The sequence below is a fragment of the Lithobates pipiens genome, unplaced genomic scaffold (genome assembly GCF_037356315.1).
Source record: "Lithobates pipiens isolate NorthernLeopardFrog02 unplaced genomic scaffold, aLitPip1_a1.2 Scaffold_24, whole genome shotgun sequence".
NCBI classification, from domain to species: domain Eukaryota; kingdom Metazoa; phylum Chordata; class Amphibia; order Anura; family Ranidae; genus Lithobates; species Lithobates pipiens.
In genome coordinates, this window is record NW_027507786.1 from 15,783,351 (window position 1) to 15,795,678 (window position 12,328).

General features: G+C 45.5%; 1 protein-coding gene across 1 annotated transcript in view; it reads right to left on the minus strand.

Annotated features, from left to right (window-relative positions):
- Positions 1–12,328, minus strand: part of LOC143929572 (vomeronasal type-2 receptor 26-like) — a 35,905-nt gene that overhangs the window by 2,311 nt on the left and 21,266 nt on the right. Inside the window, exon 4 of the mRNA XM_077453451.1 lies at positions 11,238–11,404. Coding sequence (XP_077309577.1) covers positions 11,238–11,404 — 167 coding nt within the window. The remainder of the gene's footprint in view (positions 1–11,237; positions 11,405–12,328) is intronic.

Consider the following 12,328-nt stretch of genomic DNA (forward strand, 5'->3'; position numbering starts at 1 on the left):
GTGCAAAATTCCAATGCATGCTCGTAAACATTTTTAACGCATGCTCAAAATATCCAAAGCCAACATCTCATTATAGCCTATTTCACTTCCTGCCAGTGTTTTTGCTTCCCTAGAGTTATTTGCACCCATCATGGCATAATACATTTTCACAGTAAGATTTCTAATGATTTTTTTTAGATCCACAAATACTTCATACAGATGTAATAGGGGGAGGGGTTCAAGATGGAGCATTGGTACACTATTACTTAAGAAAAATGACTTCCACTTCTGTAAACCCAACTAAATACACTAAAAATCTTAATAGTTGAGTGACTGATTGCTAGTTTTTCAGATGGAATTCCACTCAAGCTTGGCTTGCATACACACCGTAACACAAAAGTCCTCTGAACTTTCGACCGCCAAGAACACGGTGATGTACAACACTATGATGAGCTGAGAAAATGAAGTTCAATCCTTCAGAGCATGCGTCAAATTTTTTCCGAGCATGCGTGGGAATCTTGCGCATCGGAATTGGTACAGATGATCGGAACTTTTCCAGACCGAAAAATTGAGAACTTGCTCTCAATCTTTTGCCGGCGGGAATTCCACCAACAAAAGTCTGATGGAGCATACACACGGTCTAAATTTCTGACTAAAAGCTCACATCGGACTTTTGCTGGCGGAAAATCCAATCGTGTGTACGTGGCATTAAGGTTTGGTTTCATAGTAAATGATTTTGGTAAATCTGACAAAATTTTACAGAAAATCGAATAGTGTGTATGGGGCCTTAGAGAGAAACGCTGGAGAAAAGACTCTTACATAATTCTTGCTATAGCTTGGGAAAAGAAGAGTCCTTGCTGGGAGGTAATAGTTATGATAGTTGATAGTTATGATATGAATGACACACATTTTTAAGACTTTTTTTCTGTAAAACCTTAAAGAATCTCATATAGCTTTACCAGATTTTTCTTATTTTTCCATTTAATTAAAGTAGAATTAATTGCAAGTTTCCAATAATCAATCCCATCACTAAGGATATTCCCGACAGATCTTGTAAACAAACTCCCATTAACAAAAACATGGTTTTGAACGATGAACTGTATAGAAAGATCTTCATTTCCTTTCTTTGTACCGACATTTTTATTTGATATCATTTTTAAGCACAAGTTCAACTGCAGAGTAAAAACATTCCATAATATATTATATATCACGGTTACTGAATTACTACATTTAACTTATTCAGATCCGCGATATAGCTGAATGACTGCTACAGCGTGGACCTACTTTGCCGGGAGGGCGTCAATAGACATCCTCCCATGCTCGACCGGCCTGCACACCCCCTGCGGTGAGCTCTGTGATCAGCGAGTCTATGAGACTCGGCTGATCACAGATCAGAGTAAGAGGGTGATCCCGACCCCTTACCAGGTGATCAGCTGTCAGCCAATGACAGCTGATCATGTGATGTAAACAGAGTGGGTAATCAGCTATTTTTTCTCCTCACGCTAATAGCATGAGGACAAAACAAAAAAGCCGATCACCGTCGGCTATCAGAGAGACATCGCTCCTGATCAAAGAGAGCTGCCGCCAGCTCATCTGTGCCCAGCTGTGCCACCTACCAGTGCACAACTGTGCCACTTGCAAGTGCCCACAGTGCCACCTATCAGTGTCACCAATCAGTGCCTCATCCACAGTGCTGCCCATCAGTGTCACCTACCAGTGCCAATCAGTATCACCTACCAGCACCCACTATCAGTAACACCTATCAGTGCCCATCAGTGCCACCCATCTTTTGTTTGTTTAGCAAGAAATAAAAACACCAGCTGTGATTAAATACCACCAAAAGAAATTTCTATTTGTGTGAAAAAAAATTATAACATTTTTATTTGGGTAGAGCATTGTATGACCGCTCAATTTTCATTCAAAATGCATCAGCGCTGAAAGCTGAAAATTGGTCTGGGCAGGAGGGGGGTTTAAGTGCCGGTAAGCGAGTGGTAAGCTGTAAACCCAATTACTAAAATACATTTACTGTTCATTTAATTTTGAAATACATATATATATTTTTGATGTGTAGCTTCCATGTAAATAATTCAGTTGTGCTGCTACATTGCCGCCTTGTCACATGAGATTCCACCATTGACTACAAGTGACCAATTCAATACATTATAAGCAAGCATGGTCCATTGTTGTCACCATCAGGAAACCCACTCTAGAAAATGCCATACATCCTCATGGAGTGAATGCAGACAAGAAGTGGTTGCAAATAGAGTGCAGCAGATTGCAACACTCAGATGTAAACGAAGATAATAGAAGTTGAAAACAAGTGAAATATTGTCATGCCCTCTAGAAGCTATTAAGGACCCCCACAAGTCAGGTAGACACAGTACCAGACACTGTTCACATCCTTCTGTTTTAAGACAGAGTTTTCTTATGATGCCACTTAACCCCTTGCCTACTGGGCACTTTCACCCTCTTCCTGCCCAGGCCAATTTTCAGCTCTTAGCGTTGTCACACTTTGAATGACAATTGAGCGGTCATGCTACACTGTAACCATGTGAAATGTTTATCATATTCTTCACACAACTAGAGTGAGGTTGAGGTCAGGACTCTGCAGGCCAGTCAAGTTTCTTCACCCTAAACTCGCTCATCCATATCTTTATGGACCTTGGTTTGTGCGCTGGTTCAAATCAATTGGTGGAGGGAGGATTATGGTGCAGGGTCACTTTTCAGGGGTTGAGCTTGGCCCCTTAATTACAGTGAAGGGAACTCTTAAGGTATCAGCATACCAAGACATTTTGGACAATTTCATGCTCCCAATTTGTGAGAAAAGTTAGGGGATGGCCCCTTCCTGTTCTAACATGACTGCGCACCAGTGTACAAAGCAAGGTCCATAAAGACATGGATGAGTGAGTTTGGGGTAGAGGAACTTGACTGGCTTGCACAAAGTCCTGACCTCCACCTGATAGAACAACTTTTGGGTGAATTTGAGTGGAGACTGCAAGCCAGACCTTCTCCTTCAACATCAGTGCCTGCGCTTCTGGAAGTATGGTCAAATATTCCCATAGACACACTCCTAGTCCAGGTGGACAGACTTCCCAGAAGAGTCAAAGCTGTTATAGCTGCAAAGATATACTTAAACTTACACTCCAAAACACATTCTGCTATTCCTCTTGAGTATGGGGATCATTTTTCACAGTCTAGCCATATCAAGGGACCAAAATCCAAGGAGCTCCATTAGGCTTTCAAGAACCATAAATTATAAGTAAATTATGCATCTAATTTTCTGACTACCTATCACATTTTTGGAGGATCTGGAGCACCAGGACAGTGGAAATGACCCAATTTTGGAAATCAAACACAAAGGTATTTTAAGAGGAATAATGAGTCTTTTGAAAATGTAATTTTTTGCCACATTTTTGTATCTCTTTTCAAATATTTTATTAACATAAAAAAAAAAGGGAGGATAACAGTACACAAGTACAGAAGGTCGCATAGTAAAGAGGTACTATAACATCAAGATGCAGGCAACACTTACAGTACAAGGTTAACAATTGAGTCATAATCACCGAATATAAACACCTAGGATCCATTAGAACCCCATCCGAACGTTTTGGCTAGAAATAGTCACATTGGATCCAGGGTAAACCTTAATGGGGATCCCACTAGCAGGAGGTCCCCAAGTAGGGTTAATCACCCCCAAAACTGGGGAGCAGGAATCTTACCATATAGAAATACCCTACCACAGTGTAATCATAAAAGAAAACACAAAAAGACTGGTAAGGTCAACCAGCCATAGAAAAAGAGAAGAACAGAAAAGAGAACAGGGGTAAGTACAGGAGAGATATAGAAAAAATTCAAGAGAGCACAGGGGAGAAACAGGACAGAAAAGGACAGACAAAGAGCGGCGGACAGCCCGAGGCCCCCACGGGTCACGGTAAGGGATCAGAGATTACTATACGGGTTACAGTACTAAAAGCTGGGGGTCAAAATTTGGGGGTAAAAAGTGGTCTACCCATGGTTGCCAGATCTTACAATGGTGCGGGAGTCTATCTAAAATAATTGCTTCAATTTTACTATGAATCATGGCCTGGGTAACCCGGTTTTTAACTTCAGTGATGCTAAGGGTTGTGGATTTCCATGCTTTTGCAATGGTCTGTTTGGCAGCCGTGACAATCTGCAAAAAGAGCCGCGCCCGATGTCGGGTAAACCTGCTAGGTATGAGATTCAAAAGGGCAATCGCTGGATCTGGCGATAGAGAACATTGGAAGAGTCTGGATAAGATGTTAAAAATATATTTCCAAAATTCTGCCACTACTGGACAAGCCCACCAAATATGGAGATGTGTGCCAACCGCATCACACCCCCAGAAACAATTTGGGGAGTAGCCTGGCACAAATTTAGAAATCCTAGCTGGCACCAAGTACCAGCGCATTAAAACTTTATAATTGGCCTCAGCCGCAACTATGTTCTGGGTAGCGATTTTAGTATTATGCCAGACTCTGCCCCATTCCTCAGGATCGATATTAAGAGAAAGATCATGGGACCAGGCATTAGCATACAGTAGGGGGGAGCTCAGACTAGAGGAAAGGTAAGAGTAGAGGCATGATATGATTCCTGGAGAGTGCGGATCCGCTTTACAAATTGACTCAAAGGGGGACAGGCGGCCTAAATCTGCGCATGACTTCGTGTGCATTTGGACAAAATGAATTATTTGGAGGTATCGGAAACACTCCTTATGGGGGAGTTTTGTTTTGGCTTGAAGAACCGGAAACTTTATGATTGCGTTATTCGATACCAGGTCACATATTCTAGTTAAGCCCCTTTGGGACCAGGCATCGAACAAGGCAGGATCCGAATAAGCGGGCATAAACTGTGGATGGCCGAGAAAGGAGAGTAAGGGAGAATGAGATGATTGTAATTTATAGGCAGACTTCAGCCTATCCCACAACCCCAGGGAGAAACGGGTGACAGGATTACCAATCGACTTCCTAGCCTGGGGAGGTAACCAAAGCAGGTTGGATATGAGTAGGGGATGAACATCAACAGCTTCAAGACTGACCCACAAGGGTGACTCAACTGTCGCATGATAAAGGGCCATTTGGGCCAATTGTGCTGCATAAAAATAAAACCGAAGATTGGGTACTCCCAACCCTCCCTGCGTTTTATGGCGAAACAGAGTCTGTCTAGAGACTCTGGGTCTTGTGGAACCCCAGATATATTTGAAGATACGACTCTGCATAACGCAATGGAAATACGGGGGGACCGCGACCGGGAGTACCCTAAAAAGATACAGTAGTTTAGGCAACAGCGTCATTTTCACGGCCGCGATCCTCCCCATCCACGAAACACAGAGTGGTTGCCATGAGGCCATAAGGGATGAAAGATTACGTAGTGCGGGAAGATAATTGGTCTGATATAATTGGGTTGGGTCACTGGTTAATTTAACACCCAGGTATGGAATAGAAGATGACGACCATTGGAAGGGATAATTATCTTTTAAGTTTTGGAAGATTTCCAGTGGCAGAGACACGTTGAGGGCCCGTGATTTAGACTGATTTACCTCTAACCCCGTAATCGAAGCAAATTTATCTAAAAGGTGACAAAGGTTAGGGAGCGAGGTGTGAGGTGAAGTAATAAACAATAACATTTTTGTATCTCATTTTCTGACTACCTATCACCAGTGTTGGGTCAAATGGTTCGGGCTGAGCAAAAGTTCGGGCCGAACATCGCATGTTCATGCATTCGGCGAACACCCAATTTTGCGGTTGCTCGGCAGGATAATCACCCACTGAGTGCGCCACAATGCACTGAACGCATCACAGTACATTCCAGGGCCCTAATTGGATGAAGCCTTGTACCTGACCACTGGTCAATTGCATGACTTTGGCAATTAGGGCACAGAGCACTGTCAGAACCATGATTGGAGAAAGTGATCATGACTTTCTCCAATCACGGCTCAATGCTCATAGTCCCACCCCAGACTGTAAAAGGTTACTTCCCATAGTCAAGTGGAAATAGATAGAGCAGGGCTCAGTTTGCTACTAGTGAGTTAGTGTGTCCACTTATTGTGACTGCTGCTACATACAGCCTTTTCTTAAGAACCCTTTCAATCCTTGTACTGTCACCAATCCAGCATGTCAAAAGGTGGAGGAGGAATTCAGTGGTCAGCCATCAACAAGTGCAGAGCATTTTTTTAGGGTCCAGTGGTGTGGCGAGTGTGGTGATCGATGATGAATTTATATCGGGGCACACTGTTTTTTTATTTTTTAATAAAGAAATTGACAAAAACTGTCTCTGTGTTATTATTTATTGTTGACACTTTTTTGTGAATGGGTAGGGGTAAAATGTAGCTCAATGCACTCCATACTCATTCCCATGGGGGACAGGATCTGGGGACCCTCTTGCTTCCAACTTTCGATACACTCCCTTCCCACAGACCCACACAACCCCACCCCAGGGTTGTGGGGATGAGACCCTTGACCCCATCAACACGGGGACATGGTGCTTTGGGTTGGAGGGACAGAGTCCCCCTCACGCCCCAAAGCACCCCCCAGGCATTTGGCCTGGTTTTATTCAGGAGGGGGGACACTCACTCGTTGCCCTCCCTTTCCTGGCCTGCCAGGCTGCATGCGTGAATAAGGGTTATAAGGGCGGACCACACAGTTTTTTTTTTTTTTTTTTTTTACATTTTGGTGTGGTATTCCCCTAAAACTCCATACAAGACCCAAAGGGCCAAGTATGGATCGGGGAGGGATCCCATGCCATTTTTTTTTATACTTTTGTATTGCTGGCAATGTTTCTCTTTATTCAGCTGTCAGTGGGGAAGCCCATTGACAGCTGGTGACTAATTGGTTGTTATCCATTTGCGGACCATGCTATAGCTGAATGATGGCACAGCCGGGTAGTTCTGGGAAGGCATCTATTGACTTCCTCCCATACTTGTGCTTCTCACACAGCCCCTGGGGCTCACAGCCGGGAGTGTCCATGATGGCTGTGTCCTCGGGACCCAGCACATCAAGTATTATTGAAAAGGTCCAATGACAGGCCCTTTACTACGTGATCGCTCCTTTCAATGATGGAGCAATTGCTTTGTCAACAAACATGTCCAGTTCATCTCTGTGCTCTCCTCAGACCGATTGATACAGCATGTGATGAGGGGAGGGAGACTGCAGCAGCCTGAATGGGCTGGATTGGGGTGCCCACAGTGCTCATCCGCGCCTCATCCATACTCATCCATGCCTTATCCGTGCCCATCAGTGCTAATCAGTGCTCATCAGTGCTCATACATGCCTCATCTGTACCCATGCCTCATCCATGCCTATGCCTTGCACAAATCCTCAATTTTGTGGTGTAGCATTTCTTAAACAGGTACCCAGGTTTGCAATATCTTCTAAAGCCACGTACACACGTATCCGTCTGTCCGACGTACTTAGTCTGGCGGACTTCCCGCCAGACTGTCCGTCGGACTTTCCGAACGCGCTACTTGCCCACACATGGCATTTTTTCAGCTGACTAATATGGCGTACTAAGTCCGCCGTACTATCCGCCCTACTTTTGAAATGAACGGACTCACCCACACACGTGGAGGAAAGTCCGCTAGTTTTGAGCGCGTCTCCAGGTAGGCGTGGCCCGCGAAGGAGACGTCGCTGGCCCTGCCGCCTGGTATGGACTTAAAGGGGAACCCCAACGCCGAAAAAAATCGGCGTGGGGGTCCCCCCAAGTCCACAACAGACCCTTGTCCGAGCACGCTACCCGGCCAGCCAGGAAAGGGGGGGCGAGCGAGCGCCTCCCCCCTCCTGAGCCGTACCAGGCCGCATGCCCTCAACATGGGGGGTGCCTTGGGGAAGAGGGGCCGCACGGCCCCCCCACCCCAAAGCACCTTGTCCCCATGTTGATGAGGACAAGGGCCTCTTCCCGACAACCCTGGCCGTTGGTTGTCGGGGTCTGCTGGCAGGGGGCTTATCGGAATCCGGGAGCCCCCTTTAATAAGGGAGCCCCGGATACCGGCCCCCCACCCTATGTGAATGAGTATGGGGTACAATGTACCCCTACCCATTCACCTATAAAATAAAGTACAAAAAAAACACAACACACAAGATAAAATAATTTATTGCACAGCTCCAGGGGTCTTCCGTCTTCAGGGGTCTTCTTGCCGGACTCCTCCGCTATCTTCTTGTAGCTCTTTTACTAGCGGAGGAGCCCGGCATTCTTCTTCGTCGCCGCGGCCTCTTCTTCCGACTTCGGGGGTCTTGTCCCCCTCTTCGGTTCTTCTGCCGGGCCACCGCGCCTTCTTATAGCTCTTTTACAGGCGGTGGCCCGGTCTTCTGTCGCCGCCGCCTTCTGTTCTTCCTCTTCTTCTTCTTCTTCTCCAGGAGATGTTGACTCGACGATCTCTCCGGCCGCAATGCCAGGGAGGCGCTGCGCTGCCACTTACATAGGGACAAGGGGCGGTGTCACATGGGTTTATGTCACATGGATTGGTCACATGGGTTGATGTCACATGGCGACAGGCCCAGCATCCTTCGAGACTGTGACATCGTAAGGGGGCGGGGTCACCATGTGACACCAACCCATGTCACATAAACTCATGTGACACAGCCCCTTGTCCCTATATAAGTGGCAGCGCAACGCGTCCCTGGCATTGTGGCCGGAGAGATCGTCGAGTCAACATCTCCTGGAGAAGAAGAAGAAGAAGAAGAAGAACGGAAGACGGCGGCGGCGACAGAAGATCGGGCCACCGCCTGTAAAAGAGCTATAAGAAGGCGCGGTGGCCCGGCAGAAGAACCGAAAAGGGGGACAAGACCCCCGAAGTCGGGAGAAGAGGCCGTGGCGATGAAGAAGAATGCCGGGCTCCTCCGCTAGTAAAAGAGCTACAAGAAGATAGCGGAGGAGTCCGGCAAGAAGACCCCCGAAGACGGAAGACCCCCGGAGCTGTGCAATAAATTATTTTATCTTGTGTGTTGTGTTTTTTACTTTATTTTACAGGTGAATGGGTAGGGGTACATTGTACCCCATACTCATTCACATAGGGTGGGGGCCGGTATCCGGGGCCCCCTTATTAAAGGGGGCTCCCGGATTCTGATAAGCCCCCGCCCGCAGACCCCGACAACCAACGGTCAGGGTTGTCGGGAAGAGGCCCTTGTCCTCATCAACATGGGGACAAGGTGCTTTGGGGTGGGGGGGCCGCGCCCCCCCTTCCCCAAGGCACCCCCCATGTTGAGGGCACGCGGCCTGGTACGGCTCAGGAGGGGGGCGCTCGCTCGCCCCTCCTTTCCTGGCCGGCCGGGTAGTGTGCTCGGACAAGGGTCTGTTGTGGACTTGGGGGGGACCCCCACGCCGATTTTTTTCGGCGTTGGGGTTCCCCTTTAAGTCCATCCCAGGCGGCGGGGCCAGCGACGTCTCCTTCGTGGGCCCCGCCTACCTGGAGACCCGCTCGAAATGAGCGGACTTTTCTCCGGGCGGGAAAAGTGCGTTCATTTCAAAAGTACGGCGGACTGGCATACACACGGCCGGATTGTCCACCGAAATGCGAGTCCGGTGGGAAGATTGGAGTGTAACACGGCATTCTAAGTCGGCCGTACTTTCGGGTCAAAAAAGTATGCCGGAGGCTACACACGGGGGGATTGTTTGGTGGACTTGAGTTTGCCGGACTTTTCCACCCGCTTGTTTGATCATGTGTACGCGGCATAAGGCAGGCCAGAAGAGTTTGCAGCTATTTTAGGCAGTCATATAAAGCTAGGCCAGTGTTCGGTTGGCTGAAATTCAGCAACAATTCCACCTGCCTGTAAACCGCCTAATTTGTGACATGCCCGCTAAGTGGAACTCAACTTTGGGAATGCTGCAGTTGCTGCACATGTAGCAGAGGGCCATCAGTGAGTACCTGTGTATTAGTATGGCACAAGGACAGGCTCAGGAGACCTTTTCCCCACGCTAATGGCTGCTGATAAAGTATACATGCACTGTACTGTCACCATTTGAGGAGGCCACAAGGATTGTGAGCCATGACAATGCATGCATCAGTAACACAAACTCTGTTGTGTTCCTGCTGGAGCAGGCTCAGTGTGGCATTATGGAGAGGGCGCTCAAGGCAGAGCAGCGGGAGGAAAAGGAGCACTATTCTTGTGATGCCAAAAAACAAACAAGAGGGAAGTGGAGGCGGATTCTGGCAGTTTTGGAGGCATATAAGGAGAGACAGACATATGTCAAACCTTAAAGGAAGGTTTTCCATCCCCAGAATCCTAGAGAGAAGTACATGGCTGGAAGGAGTTAGTTCCAGATACTGTTAACCTTGGTGACCCCAAGAACTCTGCTTCTCATGCCGCCACAAACTTGAAGTGTATGGGCTCCCTGCAAAAGGACCTGAAAAAAAACCTGAGAATTTGTGGCATCAAGGAGAAGGACCATTATTGATTGACCACCGTTACAAGGGGAAAGTCTCGGAACTCATTCTGCCTCACAGAGGGAGCAAAAGATGAAATCTCTTGAGGAAACCTTAAAGACGAGTTTATGTAATGCCTTTCCAGACTCTGGTAGCTTACTGTCAGCTTCCATATTCCATAGTTAGCATCTGCATAATATGGTGGAAGAATATTCAGGGGTGTAAATAAACATGAAGAGCTTTCCAGTAGACGATCCACAGAGGGGGCGGTGTGCTATTTTGTAATCTTATGTAAATAATTATATATTGTTTATTGCTATCCTTAGCTGCTATTTATTCCCCCTCGGGTCAAAGAATTAACTCCCCTGAAGAAGCCATGGTTATGGCGAAACATGTCGGGATTCTCTTGACCAGCAATCTAAACTGAGTGGATTGAATTTTTATCTGTGTATTGTGGTATCTTTTGTAAAAACGTCTGGTATTACATAGAATATTTTATTCTAAAAAATGTGTTTTTTCAATAAAGCTTTGTTGTATTTCAAAAAATCTCTATGCATAATATTTAGCCCTTTGAGATATTGGTAACCTCATGACATAATTTTATGTTTAAATTGGCACCGCAATAATCCCAGTCTCCCTATATCCACACTCTCTATTTGTAACTAGGGATAAGGTGCCCCACCCATTAAACTTTCTCGCCAAAACCCCCCTCTCTAAACTGCTATACTTACTTCTTTAGTTGACCATTGGGATGGCTATCTGCTTTAGCTAATATTACAAACAGTAAGCTGCAAGTTGGTCACCTGTCACAAATCACGACTCGGTGACACATCTCCACCGAAGTATTAAAGTCTAATATATTTTTGGCCACATTTCTGCTCACCTTGTGTCTATAATTTCCTTCATCATCTGCCTGACCTTTAAGACAAGAATAATTCTGAGATGAGTACAGAACTTGTAGAGCATTACCCACGAGTTCCACCGCACGATACACGGGATCTGTAGTAATGTTAGAAGAATAATCTGCGGAGTCCGGTAAATGTTCCTGACCTGTACAATTGTGAAGAGAAATACAATACAATTTTTCATACAAAGTATCTTTTTTTTTGTTCCCTGACAAGCAGAAAAGTGTTGTCATCCACAGATTTTCAAGTAACTTGTCTTTTGGGCGGATCATTGGATGGAAACCATCAACAAAATTCTTAAAATTCTTATCAGCTTCAGACCAAAAGTTCAAGGATAAACTACAATTCAAAATCTCCGGATACTTTTCTATAAGAGGAATATTTGTGGCCCAATTAGGAGGGAGGATGAATGTTACATCCCTGTATAATCTTCTCAGCGAGGAATGAAACATGGTATCATGATATGTTCCACAGAGTATGATCACTTTTACAGATGATCTCTTAATGGTGCTATATGCGTTTTCCAAACTACGACTTTCAGGCATTAATACATTGATACCAGTTGCTATTTTAAAGGCCACACAATACCTATGATTCAATAAAATATTTATTAACCAAAATGATTCCCTTTCTCCACTTTCATCTGCAGATGATATTATTCCAACCCAAGTCCATCCAAAATGTCTCAGTAATTCTGTTATATAATGATAAACCATAAAGTCATCTTGGACTGCATGGTAAAAAGAGGGAACACTAGCTCTGTTGGTCAAAGTATGATCCACTGCCCCATAACTGATCTAAAATACAGGACGATGTGTTTCAACAATTTGGCTATAAACTTTCAAGAAATAGCTAAGCTTCAAAGGATTTAGGAAGAAGCACTTTTTCTAAAATGAGATTTGCTAAACATTCTCTAAACATTTACATACAAATCCTTAGTTGCATCCATGAAATACATCCACATAAAGAATAACCTGCACATTCAGTGGGCCAAGCAACATATACCCTCATTCACCAAAATCTGCACTTCACCCGGAAAAGTGACATTCACTTAATAGCCACCTAAAAA